Here is a 20,312-nt window from a genome sequence, read left to right as displayed (position 1 = left end):
AACTGCTCGGCATCTGATCATAAGCTGGTACAGAGGGTAGTGTGTACGGCTCACTAAATCACTGGGGCCAAGATTCCTGACATCCAGGACCTATATACTAGGCGGTGTCAGTGGAAGGCCCAAAAAAAGTCATAGAGTGTTCTCTCTACTACCGCACGGCAAGCGATTCCGGAGCGCCAAGTATAGGACCAAAAGGCTCCTTAACAGCTTCTACCCCCAAGCCATCAGACGGCTGAACAATTAATCAAATGGCCACCCGGACTATTTACATTGACAGCTGCTACTCGCTGTTTATTACCTATGCATAGTCACTTTACAAATTACCTCGACTAACCTGTACCCCCGCACATTGACTTGGTACCGGTACCCCCTGTATATAGCCTCGTTATTGTTATGCCATTTTCTTGTGTTACTTTTTGATTTGATTCAATATTTTTACTTTAGTTTATTTAGTAAATCTTTTCTTATCTACATTTCTTGAACTGCATTGTTGGTTAAGGGCTTGTAAGTAAGCATTTCACGGTAAGGTCTACACTTGATGTATTTGGCGCATGTGACAGACTCAATGCTGTAATCGCTGCCAAAGGTGCTTCAACAAATTACTGAGTAAACGGTCTGAATACTTACGTAAATGTGATATTTCCTTTTTTTTTTTATTAGCAACATTTTCAGAAAAACTGTTTTAGCTTTGTCATTATGGGGTATTGTGTGTCGATTGATGAGGAATAAAAACAATGTAATACATTTTTGAATAAGGCTGTAATGTAACAAAATGTGGAAGGCACTGTATTTACCTGAAGGCCATGGTGAACCAGATGATGGCCATGAACAGTGTACTCAGTCTCAGCTCAGGTCCCAAGAGAGAAGCAACGTTCTTCAGCACCTGCAATGAAAACACAGCATAGTGACACATCACATATACAAATAGCCTGTTGGTGTTAATGTTGGTCTCATTAGTAATGTGTGTGATTTCAGAACATTTTTGGTCCTACCAGTTTGCACAGAGTGAGAGTCCGGACGGCCCAACGCTGTATAGCCGTCCCTGTGGCACTCTGGATCTCAATGAACTCATCCTCCTGGGTCTTAGGAGCCTTGATGTGTGTCACCTGAGGGGAATGAAATTATGTTCACTTTGTTTCATTATATTCTGTGAAGCTGAAAATGCCAAACACAGCCCTTCAAGGACGTGTTATTTAGTGGTAATCTGTGATGTTGTCTCTACACACCTGGAATACCTTCTCAGGCTGGCCCTTTGCCCTCCAGTTGGTGTCATGGACATTCTTCAGGATCATCCAGGCCTCGTCATGTTTGGCATTCTGAAAAAGACAGCCACGTACTGTATGTCACGTGTGCTCCCTCTCTGGCCTCTAGGTCACCACGCTGCTCATTATGGCGCACACCTGTCACCATCGTTACGTCCACCTTCGCGTCATCAGACTGACCTGGACTCCATCACTTCCCTGATTACTTTCCCTATATCTGTCACTCCCTTTGGTTCCTTCCCCATGCGTTATTGTTTTTGTTTCAGTTTCATGTCTGTGTGTTGTTCGTGTTTCATATTATGTTGCGTTTATTTATTAAAAACACTGACTCTCTGAGCGCACATCTTTACACTGTAAGTCAAAACCTCCCTATAGTCCACACATTTCAGTTGTGTGTGTTTTTAACCTGTTGTGACCCCTTCCCGTTCTCATCCCGTTAACGGGATTGATTTTGACAACAGCCAGTGGAAAATCAGAGCGGCAAATTTAAAACAGCTAAAATCTCATAATTCCATTTTCTCAAAAAATCAACAATTTTACACCATTTTAAAGATACACTTCTCGTTAATCTAACCACATTGTCCAATTTCAGAAAGGCTTTACGGCGAAACCATAAAATTAGATTATGTTAGGACATAAACTTCACACCACACAGCCATTTTCCAAGCAACTAGATGCATCACAAAAACCCAAAACACAGCTAAATGAAGCACTAACCTTTGACGATCTTCATCAGATGACACTCCTAGGACATTATGTTACACAATACATGTATGTTTTGCTCGATAAAGTTCATATTTATATCCAAAAACAGCATTTTACATTGGCGCATAATGTTGAGAAATGTTTTCCCTCCAAACCTTCCGGTGAATGAGCACAATGAGCACACATACTACGTAAATTCTCATCGTAAACATTGATCAATATAGAAGTGTTATGCACAGAATTATTGATACACTTCTCCTAAATGTAATCGCTTTGTCAGATTTCAAAAAAGGTTCACGGCGAAAGCACAATTTGCAATAATCTGAGTACAGCCCAGATGACACTAACAACTAGCAAACAGAAACCCGCCATCTTGGAGTCAATAAAACTAAGAAATTACATTATAAATATTCACTTACCTCTGATTATCTTCATCAGAAGGCACTCCCAGGAATCCCAGCTCCACAATAAATGTTCGATAAAGTTCATATTTATGTCCAAATAATCGTCAAAAAAGTTATACTACAGTTTGTAGAAACATGTCAAACGATGTATAGAATCAATCTTTAGGTTGTTTTTCTCATATACCTTCCAAATTCCAACCAGACCTATCCGTTCTCTTTAGGAGTGAATATGAACTCAGCTCGCCCCCAAGTCATTGCGCGTGACTTGAGCCCATGCCTTATAATGGGACACCAGTTTACCACAGCTGGTATTCCCTTCAAATTCACCATATAATCTTCAAACACCGTTCTAAAGACTGCTGACATCTAGTGGAAGCTTTAGGAAGTGCAAAATTAACCCTAAGTCACTGTATACAGTCAAGGCAATAACTTGAAAGGACTACAAGCACCAGACTTCCCACTTCCTGCTTGACTTTTTCTCAGGTTTTTGCCTGCCATATGAGTTCTGTTATACTCACAGACACCATTCAAACAGTTTTAGAAACTTCAGAGTGTTTTCTATCCAAATATACTGATAATATGCATATTCTAGTTTCTGGGACAGAGTAGTAACCTGTTTAAATTGGGTATGTTTTTCATCCGGCCGTGAAAATACTGCCCCCTAGCCCTAAAACAAATACATCTGCAAACTTGGTTTGGGGTTTTGTATGAAAATATTATTTGATCAACACAATATGTTAAAGGTCCCGAGTATTACGTTCCTGTACTGTTCATCTTAATCTTAAGAAAACAGATCTTACCTCCAGGAGGAACCTGGGGCTCTCAGGCATGAACATGAGCCCCACCAGGGAGGTGATGGCAGGCAGGGCACAGACCAGCACAAACACCCTCCAGCTGTGGAACTGGAACTCTGTCCCCATGCTGAAGCCCCAGCCTGGAACACAACACACAACATACAACCTCAGTCATTATCTCGGTCTAGAGCCCCAGCCTGGAACACAACACAACACAATACAATACAGCCACCACACAATCATCATCCGTTATCTGTGTCTAGACTCTAGAACCTGGAACACAAGCCAAATCACTCCCTGGGTCTATAGGTGTGTTTACAGACTAATATTAGGATTACAAATCAATCAGCCAGTTAATTAACCCAACACATATGCTTAGTCCAGGATGATATTAATCCCAGGTCATGGCCGCTATAGTAAGGGTTGTCTGTTGAGTGTTTAGTATGCAGTATTATACTGTACCATAGTGAGGGATGATTCCCCAGGCTGTGAAGGAGGCATAGATGCCTCCCACCATCCAGAACATACACAGCCAGCTCAGGTGTTCCCCCCTCTTATCCATCTGAAGGAACTCTGAGAAGTAGGAGTAGACGATGGGGACAGAACCTCCGATACTGAAGGGAGATACAGAGGATTAGTATAGGAACTCACTGACAGATTTAGATTGTAGATTAAACAAGAGATTTGCTTTTTTATTTCACCATTATGAATCCAGGAAGTCCCTAGATGAATCATCTATTTTTCGAGGAACAACAGACTTCTGTTCTTCCTGATTCCACAAGTATTATCCTAACATTATGTTTTTGTTTTTTCAAGAGTCCAACACTGAGATTTTTCCAAACACAGATCACGGAGCAAGTTACTGGTCTGGTACTGATCTCCTAGCTTCATATAGTCTTTGAATAGTATGTTTGTAATCAGGTAAGTTTCCGAAAGGTCAGTAGTTTAAGGTCAGTAGTTTGAGCTTCCACTAATATCCAACCATACATAGATACACAATAGTCTAATACACCATGCTCCTCCAGCTGAGGTAATCTTTATACACAATGTTTTTGCATACGCTTTGACCTGATTCTGGAGTCAGTATGCAAAGCTTGCTTACATCCCTGTGGAACAACGCTATTCTCAGACAGCACAATGCTGCATTGTTGTAGGTGGAGGAGGAGAGTAGCTCTGAATGTGCTGAACATGGGAGGAAGTGTAATCTAGCACAAGTCCTACAGTAACTACTGCCTCTTCCATGTAGCTTCTTCAGAGGCTGTGGCTTTGTAACCGTTACGTTGTTCAAAGTATATTTTATCAGGTAGAAAGGATCATGTTCACTTGTCCTATAGCATCCCAGTCACAACCCTAATTCCTTCAAATAGAAAATCATCCCTTGTTTCCCCTCTCTCTATAGGCGGGGGTCTTTCTTACCCGATGCCGGAGATGAGCCTAAAGAAGAGAAAGAAGCCATATCCCTGGGCGAAGGAGGAGAGGAAGGTGAAGACACAGTTGATGGTGAGTGCCCAGATCAGACACTTCCGGCGGCCCAGTTTGTCTGCCATGCCTCCCCAGATGAACGCCCCAACCATCATGCCCAGGAACACTATCAAACCTGCAGGAGAGAGAGAAAGGCAAGACACAGTCAGTAGCCAGCACAGGTACAGTTCACTAGCAGACATGTATCTAGTGATATGAACTCAGTGAATAAAGGGGAAGGTAGATTTCCCTCAACACACTTGAGGTGACCATACATTCTGGTGATGTGGTGTGCTTTTATGGATCACAGAACTGTATTTTAGGGAAACACCTTTGATGACATACAGTATACAGATTTGTTTTTGAATGCTCAACAACTACCACAGCCTCGGCAGCAATGCTGAAACTGGATATCTGGACATTGGTGCCACTTTTGATGTTGTCCACCAGGGGACAGGCTTGTACATCCCTCCTGACAGACAGGCAGTGGAGGGCAATGTCCTATGGGCAGTATTGAGAAATCTGTCGGTGTAATACAATATATTTGAACTGAAAATACCCAAAAAACGAATAAAAACATTTTTGGAATAGTTGTGCATTTGTAAATATATTTTTGTACTCTGCATTCTGACTCATTCTCAAGGCTAGGTCAGAGAGGTAAAATCGTGTTTCTAAGGTAACGACAGAAAAATGTATTTTGGTCAAATTGAATAGCCTTGAATGGTATTTTGTGAAGCCTTAACAGGTATCATATTTCTATGTCATACCACTTTTAGGGCTTTAACCTGTCAGCAGGGTGTCTGAAAAGAAACTTAACAGTATTTAATGTGTGCATTTGTCCATCTCTCAAAACTTGACTGGAACACCAATTCTTAGCATGTAATGAATGCTTGCATCAAGCATTTTTGTTTAAGTACGCTAAATGCTGACATTTGATATAATCATGAAGGTGTATGTGTTTCTGCCTCAGAAATTACAGTATTTTCTAACCTTGGGTAATAAAGCCTATTAATTTACGCTCCAGATAAGTACAGTTGAAGTCGGAAGTTTACATACACCTTAGCAAAATACATTTAAAGTCAGTTTTTCACAATTCCTGACATTTAATCCTAGTAAAAATTCCCTGTTTTAGGCCAGTTAGGATCACCACTTTATTTTAAGAATGTGAAATGTCAGAATAATAGTAGAGAGAATTATTTATTTCAGCTTTAATTTCTTTCATCACATTCCCAGTGGGTCAGAAGATGACATACACTCAATTAGTATTGGTAGCATTGCCTTTAAATTCTTTAACTTGGGTCAAACGTTGTGGGTAGCCTTCCACAAGCTTCCCACAATAAGTTGGGTGAATTTTGGCCCATTCCTCCTGACAGAGCTGGTGTAACTGAGTCAGGTTTATAGGCCTCCTTGCTCGCACACACTTTTTCAGTTCTGCCCACCAATGTTCTATGGGATTGAGGTCAGGGCTTTGTGATGGCCACTTCATTACCTTGACTTTGTTGCCCTTAAGCCATTTTCCCACACTTTGGAAGTATGCTTGGGGTCATTGTCCATTTGGAAGACCCAGTTGCATACCAAGCTTTAACTTCCTGACTGATGTCTTGAGATGTTGCTTCAATATATCCACATAATTTCCTGCCTCATGATGCCATCTATTTTGTGAAGTGCACCAGTCCCTCCTGCAGCAAACCACCCCCACAACATGATGCTGCCACCCCCGTGCTTCATGGTTGGGATGGTGTTCTTCGGCTTGCAAGCCTCCCCCTTTTTCCTCCAAACATAACAATGGTCATTATGGCCAAACAGTTCTATTTTTGTTTCATCAGACCAGAGGACATTTCTCCAAAAAGTACAATATTTGTCCCCATGTGCAGTTGCAATCCGTAGTCTGGCTTTTTTATGGCGGTTTTGGAGCAGCGGCTTCTTCCTTGCTGAGCGGCCTTTCAGGTTATGTTGATATAGGACTCGTTTTACTGTGGATATAGATACTATGTACCTGTTTCCTCCAGCATCTTCACAAGGTCCTTTGCTGTTGTTCTGGGATTGATTTGCACTTTTCACACCAAAGTACATTCATCTCTAGGAGACAGAACGTGTCTCCTTCCTGAGCGGTATGACGACTGCATAGTCCCATGGTGTTTATACTTGCGTGCTATTGTTTGTACAGATGAACGTGGTACGTTCAGGCATTTGGAAATTGCTCCCAAGGATGAATCAGACTTGTGGAGGTCTACAATGTATTTCTGAGGTCTTGGCTGATTTCTTTTGATTTTCCCATGATGTCAAGGAAAGAGGCACTGAGTTTGAAGGTAGGCCTTGAAATACATCCACAGGTACACCTCCAATTGACTGAAATTATGTCAATTAGCCTATCAGAAGCTTCTAAAGCCATGACATCATTTTCTGTAATTTTCCTAGCTGTTTAAAGGCACAGTCAACTTAGTGTATGTACATTTCTGACCCACTGGAATTGTGATACAGTGAAATATAAGTGAAATAACTTACCTGTAGGCTATCAACCCAACCCTATCACTGGGGATGAATCTCCCAAAAATAACACATTTTACCACCAGCATCCTGTGCCAAGTGCCAGCGCCTGGCATGGTGGCATGATGTCACTGCAGATGGCAATGCCATGGGGGGTGTGGGTGATGACTGGTGTGAGAGCGAAGACTCGGGCCTGCTGTCAACGGATAAACATATGGAGATGAGGATCAATCCCCCAACCTCCTCTCCCTGTAGAACAGTGACAGTGCTGCCACTCTGCCTTCTGATTGGACAGTTTACAGCCATTGAGTCAGAATGTATGCAGTGATCACAGTGAAAGTGTGAATTAGAGGCATTTTTGTAGACCCATTGAGGCTGATTGATTATGGTTAGGAAGTCAAAATCTAAACCATTGAAATAAACTGGAGTGTATTCTGTACATTTGGACTGAAACATTTTGAGGGGCATTGGATAAAATGTAAATTAAATTACTGTAAAGAGCAACATTTAGGGCAAGATGAGATAGTGAATAACTAATAGGATACCTGACTGAATTTGTAATCATGCCACACTTAAACAGAAAAGCTGCTAACTTGTTCCTTTTAAATCTAGATGTTAAACAAGATAATTACACCGAAAAAATATATAAACGTAACATGCAACAGTCCATATAAGTTACAGTCCATATAAGGAAATCAGTCAATTGAAATAAATAAATTAGGCCCTATTCAATGGATTTTACATGACTGGGAATACAGATATGCATCTGTTGGCACCTTAATAAACACCTTAATAAAAAGGTAGGGGCGTGGATCAGAAAGCCAGTCAGTATCTGGTGTTGCCACCATTTGCGCGATTCATCTCCTTCGAGTTGATCAGGCTGTTGATTGTGGCCTATGGAATGTTGTCTCAATCCTCTTCAATGGCTGTATGCAGGCCATGGAAGAACTAGGTCATTTTCAGCTCCCAGGAATTGTGTACAGATCCTTGCAAGATGGGGCCGTGCATTATCATGCTGAAACATGAGGTGATGGCGGCGGATGAATGGCACGACAAAGGGCCTCAGGATCTCATAATGGTATCTCTGCATTCAAACTGCCATCAATAAAGTGCAATTGTGTTCATTGTCCGTAGCTTATGCCTGCCCATATCATAACCCCACCGCCACAATGGGGCACTCTATTCACAACGTTGACATCAGCAAACCGCTTACCCACACGACTCCATACACATGGTCTGCGGTTGTGAGGCCAGATGTGAGGCCCGCCCTCCTTTTGGCAAATCTGACTATGACTCCATCTTGTTGCTCCCCTCCTATAGGCAGAAACTAAAACAGGAAGCTCCCGTGCTTAGGTCTATCCAACGCTGGTCTGACCAAAGGAATTCCACTCTTCAAGATTGCTTCGATCACGTGGACTGGGATATGTTCCGGGTAGCCTCAGACAATAACATTGACGTATACGCTGACTCGGTGAGCGAGTTTATAAGGAAGTGTATAGGAGATGTTGTACCCACGGTGACTATTAAAATATTCCCTAACCGGAAACTGTGGATTGATGGTAGCATTCCCACAAAACTGAAAGCACGTACCACCGCATTTAATCATGGCAAGGCGACTGGAAACATGGCCGAATACAAACAGTGTAGTTATTCCCTCCGTAATGCAATCAAACAAGCAAAGCATCAGTATAGAGACAAAGTGGAGTCGAAATTAAACGGTTCAAACACGAGACGTATGTGGCAGGGTCTACAGACAATCACGTATTACAAAAAGAAAACCAGCCCCGTCGCCGACATCGACGTCTTGCTTCCAGACAAATTAAACAACATCTTTGCATGCTTTGAGGACAATACAGTGCCACCGACGCGGCCCACAACCAAAGACTGAGGGCTCTCCTTCTCCGTTGCAGACATGAGTAAAACATTTAAATATGTTAATCCTCGCAAGGCTGCCGGCCCAGACGGCAGCCCTAGCCGCGTCATCAGAGCATGCGCAAACCAGCTGACTGGTGTGTCAGTCAATCAATCCCTATCCCAGTCTGCTGTCCCCACATGCTTCAAGATGGCAACCATTGTTCCTGTTCCCAAGAAAGCTAAGGTAACTGAGCTAAATGACTATCGCCCCTTGCACTCACTTCTGTCATCATGAAGTGCTTTGAGAGACTAGTCAAGGATCATATCACCTCCACCCTACCTGTCACACTAGAACCACTCCAATTTGCTTACCGCCCCAGTAGGTCCACGGACGATGCAATCGCCATCACACTGCATACTGCCCTATCCCATCTGGACAAGAGGAATACCTATGTAAGAATGCTGTTTATTGACTACAGCTCAGGATTCAATACCATAGTACCCCCCAAACTCATCATTAAGCTTGAGACCCTGGGTCTCGACCCCGCCCTGTGCAACAGGGTCCTGGACTTCCTGACGGGCCGCCCCCCAGGTGGTGAAGGTACGAAACAACATCTCCACTCCACTGATCCTCAACACTGGGGCACCACAAGGGTGCGTTCTCAGCCCCCTCCTGTACTCCCTGTTCACTCACTACTGCGTGGCCATGCACGTTTCCAACTCAATCATCAAGTTTGCAGACGACACTACAGAGGTAGGCTTGATTGACATCAACAAGACAGCCTACAGGGAGGAGGTGAGGGCCCTCGGAGTGTCATGTCAGGAAAATAACCTCTCACTCAATGTCAGCAAAACAAAAGAGATGATCGTGGACTTCAGGAAAGGGAGCACCCCCCTATCCACATTGACGGGACAGCAGTGGAGAGGTGGAAAGTTTTAAGTTCCTCGGTGTACATATCACCGACAAACTGAAATGGACAGTGTGCGCAACAGCACCTCTTCAACCTCAGGAGGCTGAAAAAATGTGGCTTGTCACCGAAAACTCTCACTAAACTTTTACACGTGCACAATCGAGAGCATCCTGTTGAGCTGTATCACCGTCTGGTACGGCAGCTGCACCAGCCACAACTGCAGGGCTCTCCAGAGGGTGGTGCGGTCTGCACAACGCATCACCGGGGGCAAACTACCTGCCCTCCAGGACACCTACAACACCCGATGTCACAGGAAGGCAAAAAAGATCATCAAGGACAAATAACCACACGAGCCACTGTCTGTTCACCCCGCTTCCATCCAGAAGGCGAGGTCAGTCCAGGTGCATCAAAGCTGGGACAGAGAGATTGAATAACAGCTTCTATTTCAAGGCCATCAGATTGTTAAACAGCCACCACTAGCACAGAGAGGTGGCTGCCTACCTACGGCCTTGATATCATTGGCCACTTTAATAAATGGAACACTAGTCACTTTAATAATGCCACTTTAATAACGTTTACATATCTTGCATTACTCATCTCATCTGTATATACTGTATACTGTATCCTTCACTATCTATTCTTTACTATCTATTGCATCTTAGCCGCTCTGTCACTGCTCATCCATATATTTTATATTTATATGTTCTTATCCCATTCCTTTACTAGATTGTGTGTATTAGGTTTTGTTGTGGAATTTGTTAAATATTAGGTTTTGTTGTGGAAGTGTTATATATTACCTGTTAGATACTGTTGCACTGTCGGATCTAGAAGCATAAGCATTTCGCTACACTCGCAATAACATCTGCTAACCATGTGTATGTGACCAATAAAATTAGATTTGATTTGGACATACTGCCAAATTCTCTCTAGCGACTTTGGAGGAGGCTTATGGTAGAGGATTTTGCATTACATTTTCTGGCAACAGCTCTTGTGGACATTCCTGCAGTCAGCATACCAATTGCACACTCCCTCAAAACTTGAGACATCTGTAGCGTTGTGTTGTGTGACAAACTGCACATTTTAGAGTGGTATATTATTGTCCCCAGCACAAGGTGCACCTGTGTAATGATCATGCTGTTTAATCATCTTATTGATATGCCACACCTGACAGTTGGATGGATTATCTTGGCAAAGGAGAAATTCTCACTAACATGGATGTAAACAAATTTGTGCACAAAATTTGATAGAAATAACCATTTGTGCATATGGTACATTTCTGGGATCTTTTTTTCAGCTCATGAAACATGGGACCAACACTTTACATGTTGCTTTTATATTATTGTTCAGTGTATGATCCAGCATATCCTGTATCCTCTGAGTACCTAAAAGTTGCATGACTCCACCCTATTTATTCAATTCAATTTCATTCAATAAAAATACAAAAATTATCCCAGAAGGGCAATTACTTTGTCTATGTGAGTCAGTCTGAGATCTGAGGGCTACAGAATATACAGTGCAGTGAACTAAAGTTGCTCGTGATTGTGATTGCTAGAGTGTAGTTAGCCAAAGGGAAGTGAAGTAGCAGGCGAACAGTATGTATCCTAGACACAAGGTCAGTAGAGTGGCTATTGATCTCCTCTCCTCAGCCACCTGCTGACTCAGTACTACCAACCAGTACAGCCTGCTGGGCCGCTGAGGCTGGGAAGGCTGGGGAGAGGGAGAAAAAACTGCCCTCTCATCCCAGATACTTGTCTCCTTGGACAGCTTCCACCCACAGGTTTCAAAGTGGTGTCTGACGCTGAATTTCAAATCCACCACTGCACTAGAACAATGTGTCTCTTCAAAGAAGTCCTATTCTCAACCCCATTTTCTCAAGTCTAGTTTGATATATCTCTGTCAGTTCTTATAGATAGGTGAACTTTCATCTTGCCTTTGAGTAGAAAACTTTCTACATTTGGATGCTGCTTTTTGTGTTGCAATATTCTACGGCAGTCTCTGAGAGCAACTTTTGCATATAGCTAGCTGCTTTTGTTAGGGTGGAACGGAGAGAGAACCACATTTCCCTCAAACAAAATACTGCATAGTCTCAATCAGTGTGATTGGTGGCATGCCGCAGATCGCTCCGGATGCCAAAATTTGTGTTATTTGCTGTGGAGAAATAGATAATACATTTTCCCCCTGCTTCACTAAGCAGGAATATATTGAAGTAAAGTAGAGCATAAAAAGCATCCAGATTCATCTTGAAACCAACTGTGCCATTAGCTTATTTGAGAACTTTTCTAATTTACGGAGCACCTAAGTACCTGCCGGCTAGTATTGACTGCAAGGCGGGTACTGGCTGGAACCGTCCCCAATACAATCCACAACTTAGCTTTGATTTTACACAGTTTGCACTGATATCCACAGAATGTCGTGCAGGGACTGAATTGTGTCCTCAGATAAATTATTTAATTTGGTATCAGTACTTTAAGTAAGACTTTTTGAAGATATAACATTATTATTTTCCCATTACAATTCAGTAATGGGTCAATTGGTCAATTCACATTCTTAATTCAGCATCTTATTAATTCAGCCTCTTATTCCTTTTCCCCAGAATGAATTGACCAAGACATTATAGAAGACAAGTGTTAATATGGGTTGTATGTCTTCGAACAAGTATTGGCATTTAGCCATGACTCACCTAGCATGCCTTTCTCTCCATTGGATAAGCACATGTCCTTCTCCGCGCTGGGCAGCACGAACCCCACCACAAAGCACTCCACCCCATCAGCCATGAGGGCCAGGCCCAGCACTATAAACAGGGTCCACTGGAACCGTCCATGCCCACAATCCTCCATGATGTCCTCATACTGCTCAGCCAGTTCATCCAGCTCTGTGGCCCCTGCCTGAGCCTGCCTGACCTTGGCCCTCGCTGCCCTCTGGGCCGCCTTCACCTCGTCAGGGTGGGGGATCCCCTGGTACTCCCCCTCGTACATCTGGTCCTCGTCATCATGGCCCTCCGTGGCATCGCTGGCTGCATCCTCCTCCTGAGGGTAGGACTCGCCCTGGTAACCGTAGCCCTCCTGGTCTCCTCCCTCTCCGTAGGTGCCATAGGGGTCACCTCCTCCCTGCTGGTACACATTGTTCTGGTAAGGGTCAGCCATGCTATCGCTGAGACGTTACAGCCAAGTCAGCAATGTTGCAGTATGATCCTTCAGGTGATTCTGACTAGATTGGCATAATTCTGGGCACCTTGGTCCGGTGTTCTGCTCCGTATGTGTTCTGATATTCCAGGTGCTACGCTGTAGCTGTTTCTTGTTCCTGTTCTGCTAATCTGAGGAGGGTGTTGTTCATGTAATCTTTTGAACAATACCTGGACTGGAACAATAATGATTGTTTTCGAATAACTACCTTTGACTGTTCAGTTCTTCACAAGGCCTCATGCTGAACCTGAAAGAGGAAGTTTATTCAGTTATGCCATCCATATTTCTTATGATTGATAACAACATCAATACTCTGTTGATTTACTCAGAACACATGGGAATGTTTCTTCATTTTGAATAGATTTGACTGGGAGCTGACACTAGAACTCAGACATACTGTATATTATTGGGATCTACTGCATATGGCCTATCTACTGTATTTATCTATTCGGTCTGTGTGACAGCCCTGATATCTGCCTGCTCTTCTCTCTTAGAACAGAAGAAATAAAACTGTTATCCTGCACTTTAGTTTTCAATCTAATTTGTTACCACACCAAAGGCTTATAATGAGACCATTTTTGCTGTTCTAATGTACTCAATACTGAAACAATTTAAGTGTTTCAAGTTGAATGAATATACCTCAGGGGGTTCATTTGTTCACTGGCATGATAAAATAATTTCTTAACATGATCAATTTCAATATGTTCCTTAGAGAATTCCTATTGCTACTTATATATGTACTTACTAACAATAAGCTACCTCAGGTCATAGACTAGATGTATAATGTAATAACCTCCCAGACCATTCAGCTAACACTAAAACACAACAATGACAACAATAATAAGGCACCCCATACCTGATGAGCCTTATAATTGTGTAATTATATATATCACTTTCACAATTTCTCTGTACAGTTTATAAACTAACTGGCTGGGTTGTGGGACAGTGGATGCGCATTGATAATTCTAATGGAACTGTTAACATGCTTTACCCGGAGAATGCGAGGATTGTGGTGCTATTACTCCCTGCTATCAACCAATCAGCATCCAGGATCCAAACAACCCGTTTTATAATTGTAAATTATTCTAAAGTTTCATATGGTGCAGATTGGAATCTAGATTCTTGTTAAACCTCTGAAAATTCATTCTGATATTGAGATCAGCGGAACGGTAACGAATCTCCCCCACTAATCCACCCCATAGCAGTGCTCTTTACATCTCTATAGCCATTGAGCAGTGAGGGAGGGAAGCCACACTGTCACAGTCACAAGCAGGCCTTTTCTTCAGCCCTCTCACACACCAAAGAGCCTGGTAATGCTACAAATGAGATTTGTCTCGCCCTGGGCGACGCTGGCTGGCTGTCACTAGTCTCTACTGGCTCTCTGGATAGGATGCCTCCACTCCACCTTCCCCCTCCTCTCTATCACTTGTTCCCACCATGTCACGACACTGAGATGACACTATTTGCTGCTGTCGAGGAAGTGTTGCCACATGGGCATCAGAGTCTAATCATTCATCTGTTAGGAATGAGGCAAAAGTAACTCACTGAGAATTATCTCTACTTTTTGAATCTTTTAGAAGTTTTGTGAATCTACCCCACTAAATATTCTATATCAGCCAACCTTTGAGTATTTAATAGCCTATTTTTTAGTGGTAGTCAATGAGAATAGGATTCATTTGTTTCTGCATTTTAATCATGGTGTAATGAGGGACCCTGGAAGGTACATGGGCATCTTCTTTGGTTCATTAAACGGATAAGGAGACCCAGGGGGCCAAGCCAGGAACTGCGTGTGTGTGTGTGTGTGTGTGTGTGTGTGTGTGTGTGTGTGTGTGTGTGTGTGTGTGTGTGTGTGTGTGTGTGTGTGTGTGTGTGTGTGTGTGTGTGTGTGTGTGTGTGTGTGTGTGTGTGTGTGTGTGTGTGGATGATGATTCCCTGGATCTACACTACATGACCAAATGTATGTGGACACCTGCTCGTCGAACATCTCATTCCAGAATCATGGGAATTAATATGGAGTTGGTCCCCCCTTTGCTGCTATTACAGCCTATACTCTTCTGGGAAGGCTTTCCACTAGATGTTGGAACATTGCTGCGGGGACTTGCATCCATTCAACCACAAGAGCATTAGTCGGGCACTGATGTTGGGCGATTAGGCCTGGCTCACAGTCGGCGTTCCAATTCATCCCAAATGTGTTTGATGGGGTTGAGGTAAGGGCTCTGTGCAGGCCAGTCAAGTTCTTCCACACCGATCTCGACAAACCATTTCTGAATGGACCTCGCTTTGTGCGTGAGGGCATTGTTATGCTGAAACAGGAAAGGGCCTTCCCCAAACTTTTGCCTCAACGTTTGAAGCACAGAATCATCTAGAATGTCATTGTATGCTGTAGTGTTAATATTTCCATTCACTGGAACTAAGGGGACTAGCCCAAGCCATGAAAAACAGCACCAGACCATTATTCCTCTCCACCAAACTTTACAGATGGCACTATGCATTGGGTCAGGTAGCGTTCTCCTGTCACCCACCAAACCCAGATTCGTCTGTCGGACTGCCAGATGGTGAAGCATGATTCGTCACTCCAGAGAATGCGTTTCAACTGAGTTCAATGGCGCCGAGCTTTACACCACTCCAACAGACGCTACGCATTGTGCATTATGATCTTAGGCTTGTCGGTATCTGCTCGGCCATGGAAACCCATGTTATGAAGCTCCCGGCGAACAGTTCTTGTGCTGACGTTGCTTCCAGAGGCAGTTTGGAACTCGGTAGTAAGTGTTGCAACCAAGGACAGATGATTTTTACGCGCTACAGCACTCGGCGGTCCCATTCTGTGAACTTGTGTGGCGTACCACTTCACGGCTGAGCCGTTTTTGCTCTTAGACGTTTCCACTTCACAATAACAGCTCTTCAGTAAGGCCATTCTACTGCCAAGGTTTGTCTATGGAGATTGCATAGCTGTGTGCTGGATTTTATACACCTGTCAGCAACGGGTGTGGCTGAAATAGCCAAATCCACACATTTTAAGGGGTCATACATTTGTATAAATAGTGTATGTCTTCCTCTCTGACATCTAATCAACACTTCCCATCCTCATTCACACACACCCACCCACCCAGCCTGCCTGCCTTCAGCCATACAGCAGCCTTCTCTCGCCTCTCCATGCAAGCACTCTAGTTCACACAGCACTCATGCACCAAGGCCCTTCTCTCTACAAAGAGGAAATTAATGGCAAATCGGATGAGAACAGGGAGCAAAGAGGAGCAAAGCAATACCTGTGACAGATTGGAGGGTTGTCTTGTATGATACAATCATACTGCATGAATAGAATAGGGGTTCAGGAAAAGAAGACTGCTTAAGACTGCCATGAGGTATAGTATCATTAGTAACGCATGGGACGAGAGCTCCCTAAGGCATTGTTCCCACTAGTTTGAAAAGGGTTGTCTGAGTAAAATCAATTTATAATACATTTTGCAGCAGCTGTTCCCCCTGCCTAATTCCATAGCTGTCGGAATGATATTGTTTGTCCATCTGTGTTTAGTTTAAAGCTGGAATCCTTAGTTGCTACATACATTTTTGGACTCATAAATTAATTATATATACCCATTTATTCTTAAAGAATATAACTTATAAATGCCTCATGAGTTTAGTTTAACTGTTGTACCCAAAATAAGATTGTTTTACTCCAAGGTTTGTAAACAATGTACATGTAAACAAACACTGTATAGCCTGAAAGCATAGTTAAAACGATCATGTTGAGCTCATGGATGGTCAGTCCTTACATCCAAACTTCTGTCTATGAATTAGAGAGGGGTTACATTTTTCCAGGCCCATCCCTCAGCTTTTTCCACATACTTTTGGTCATGTAGTGTATTTTGTTTAATATTGCGGTGGCAAGACCATGAAGAACATGGGATATGGGCCTTGAAGTTCTGCAGCATTGCTAGTTTTCCTCCTGCCCCTCTAGGCTCTTAATAATGGACTGTTTCAGAACCCAGGTGAGTGGGCTCTCTAACCAATCGATTATACTGTGGAGTACAAAACTGAATATCTATCAATTATCTGTGATGTAGAAAAGAAAACCAGCAGCAGCTTGAGACCTGGATTTGAATAACACTGATGTAGGATATATATTTTCCTTCTTCTATTTCTCTTCATGTAGTGTGTACTGAAATGCATACTGAAAGCCTTGGCCCTGCCTCTATACTGCTGAACCTACTCTAGTGCCACTTCCTTGTTTGTTGACTAAGACAAGTGAAGGTCACGATGCCCATATGGACTTGGCTCAGGGAGGGAATCACTTTCAGCATGGTTGCCAACTCCACCTGATATCCTGTATTCTGAGATCCCAGAGTGATGAGCGGCTCCTTTCTGAGACAGAACAGGTATTGGACAGAGAGGGAAAGAGATCAGTAGCTAACCCATGCTCTGTTCTACAAGTACTGGTAGCAGAGTACAACACAATGAGGTGTAAATGGTTGAATTCACTGTCGGATAAAGACTGCAAGACAGTACAGTAAAACATTTGATCAAACACAAATGTATGGCATGTGAGAACCGTGTAGGACAGGGTTACTCAACTCTTACCCTATGAGGTTCGGAGCCTGCTGTACTACCTGATTATTAATTGCACACACCTGCTGTCTCAGGTCTAAATCAGTCCCTGAAAACATTTAATGGAACTGGCTTCGATGTCCAGGGTTGAGTTTGAGGTGTGTACGAGTCCAGCACTGTAGGTCAGCGTTTCCCAACTCCGGGCCTCCAGTAACCTCAACAGCACACATTTCTGTTGTAGCCGCGGACAAAACACCTGATTCAAGTCATTGAAGACTGGATGATTAGTTGACAAGTTGAATCAGGTGTGCTTGTCTGGGGCTACAACAAAAATGTGTGCTGTTGGGGGAAACACTGCTGTAGATAATGGCCCTTTCTTGTTTTGGTTTAAATGTGGTTTAAAAAAATATGTTTTAGTCTATTTCATTTATATTATGCAGGGAGCACCAGGTAAAGACAGCTTAAATATCAGGCTTGCAGGAATCTTACTACATAGCTACATTACGTTTGAATGAATCCTTCTCTGTTCTATTGTGATGACATGATGAACGGAAGGCACTCTCAAACACCAGGAGAGGGCACAGACCTCTGGAGGGAACCAGCAGCAGGGAATCAAAGATTTGAACAACTCATTGAATAAGCAATAGACTGTCAATAACAGTAGTGTCATAATGTGACACAGGAAGCTTGACACAGGAGGCTGTCTATGGGAATCGAATCATCCTTGAGCAAGGTAGAACACTTTGCAGGTAGCCTAGAGATGTGCTTTTCAAACAGCGATTCCTTCTCACCAATGTCTGAACAATATTTGACTTTACGTGGGAAGCAGCAACATTAGAAATATCAACAAAATGCAAAATAGTAGGTGATTATCAAAGCACAGAGTGGCATATTATACTGTGTTACTTGCGCCAGTCCAATATAATATGTCCTTTCAACTGCCCAGGAATTGACCCCTGAATGGAGATTGCTTTGAGGCATATAGACACTATAACAAAATCTTCTACACTATTATGGAGCTGAGGTTACTAGAGTGTGTCTAAGAACATTTGCGTTTATAGTTTGCTAAATATTTCAGTTTTATATGATAGTTAGCAGTTTTTCCTGCCAAATCACCAGCAGGTATCAGGATGGGTAGGCTTTACCCACAGTGTGAAGTGACAGCCTAACATTGTGTTGTTCTTGCCGACTGAAATTAATCCTACTCAACCTGTCTTCTTTCATTCTCATGGAGTGGATGATTTAGAATCTATAGCCTTTTGAATGTGTTGGTAGGGAAATCATATTTTGTGGTGCGATCAAGTGCTCTTTCATAGTGTTACTCAGACCATGCAATAAATTGCAAATAAAGGTTATGTGATAATCAGCTGAGCCCATCCAGTGCTGTGGTATTTAGTTTAAAGGATATATATCAAACTGATCTCTCTACCATTTGCTTTGAAAACATCTAAAGCACATTATTTTGAGTGGAGCATGACATGAGAAACAACAGTTCCTTTTACACAGACACCATTTCATGCACACTAAGCCTCCTTCCAGAAACTGAGTGAAAAGGCCATTCTGTGGTGAAGGATATCATGGTGGATGTCTGAAGTGAGCTTGGTAAATGAAGGGCCATTACTTGATGATTACTGTGTATTGTGGTATTGGCTGCCTGTTCCTGCTTCAGTAATGACAACAATTCAGAAAAGGTGCTTGTGTATTTTATAGACAATGGAAAGGGCAATAAGGAGCTCCCTTAAATCATATTGGAATATCCAGCTACATGTATATTTTTGTTTATGCTCATCTATATGAATCAACATTTTCCAGAGGCAGAATGCCAGAGTGAATATGGGGTTTATATATTGATATTGTTTCTTCTGATTGATTTAAGTGATTGAGGCAGACACTCCCTAGGCTACATACAGACTGCTCATACGCTGAGTGTACAAAACATTGGGAACACTTTCAATGACAGACTGACCAGGTGAAAGCTATGATCCTTATTGAAGTCACTTGTAAAGCCTTGAGACAATTGAGACATGGATTGGGCATGTGTGCCATTCAGAGGGTGAATGGGCAAGACAAAATGTTTAAGTGGTTGTATAGGTGTTAGGCGTACCGGTTTGAGTGTGTCAAGAACTTTAACGCTGTTGGGTTTCTCACACTCAACAGTTTCTGTGTGTATCAAAAATGGTCCACTACCCAAAGGACATCCAGCCAACTTGACACAACTGTGGGAAGCATTGGAGTCATCATGGGCCAGCATCCCTGTGGAATACTTTTAGAGTCCATGCCCTAACGAATTGAGGCTGTTCTCAGGGCAAAAGGAGGTGCAACTCAATATTAGTAAGGTGTTCCTAATGTTTTGTACACTCAGTGTATATTTTCCTCTTCAGAAGAAATGTAATATTTAACACATAAACATTGGATGAATCTGACACAAACAAAAACAGATCAAGTAATCTCCAGTATTTCTACACCAGACAGTGGTGTGTAGGTAGTTTACTAGAACTGACCTGGAGCTGATTACCACTACAATACAGTGATGCTTTCCTTGCACCACCATTTTATTGTCTGTGAGCTGAGTGTGTGCCAGCCCCTCTCCCAGTGTAGTGTCACCAGAGAGGACAGTCTCTGTTTCCTGACACTGAGCACCACCACGACTACACCAGGTAGAGACATCCTGAGCGAGGCATTCTGGCACAGGATAGGCACGAGTCAC

General features: G+C 42.8%; 1 protein-coding gene across 3 annotated transcripts in view; it reads right to left on the bottom strand.

The window, feature by feature from the left end:
• The window catches only part of LOC106573622 (synaptic vesicle glycoprotein 2B), a 45,733-nt gene that overhangs the window by 8,801 nt on the left and 16,620 nt on the right, over window positions 1-20,312 (bottom strand). For 2 of the 3 annotated variants that reach the window (XM_014148838.3, XM_014148837.3), the window contains exons 2-8: window positions 12,559-13,307; window positions 4,582-4,762; window positions 3,628-3,779; window positions 3,172-3,305; window positions 1,227-1,316; window positions 993-1,106; window positions 795-883 (exon numbers count right to left, since the gene is read on the bottom strand). In XM_014148838.3, the coding sequence (XP_014004313.1) occupies window positions 795-883; window positions 993-1,106; window positions 1,227-1,316; window positions 3,172-3,305; window positions 3,628-3,779; window positions 4,582-4,762; window positions 12,559-13,021 (1,223 nt within the window). In that variant the 5' untranslated portion in view covers window positions 13,022-13,307. The remainder of the gene's footprint in view (window positions 1-794; window positions 884-992; window positions 1,107-1,226; window positions 1,317-3,171; window positions 3,306-3,627; window positions 3,780-4,581; window positions 4,763-12,558; window positions 13,308-20,312) is intronic. The other variant, XM_014148839.3, reaches the window with a different exon arrangement.

The sequence above is a fragment of the Salmo salar genome, chromosome 16 (genome assembly GCF_965601325.2).
Source record: "Salmo salar chromosome 16, fSalSal1, whole genome shotgun sequence".
Lineage (NCBI taxonomy): Eukaryota > Metazoa > Chordata > Actinopteri > Salmoniformes > Salmonidae > Salmo > Salmo salar.
This window is presented reverse-complemented; position numbering and strand designations above follow the sequence as displayed.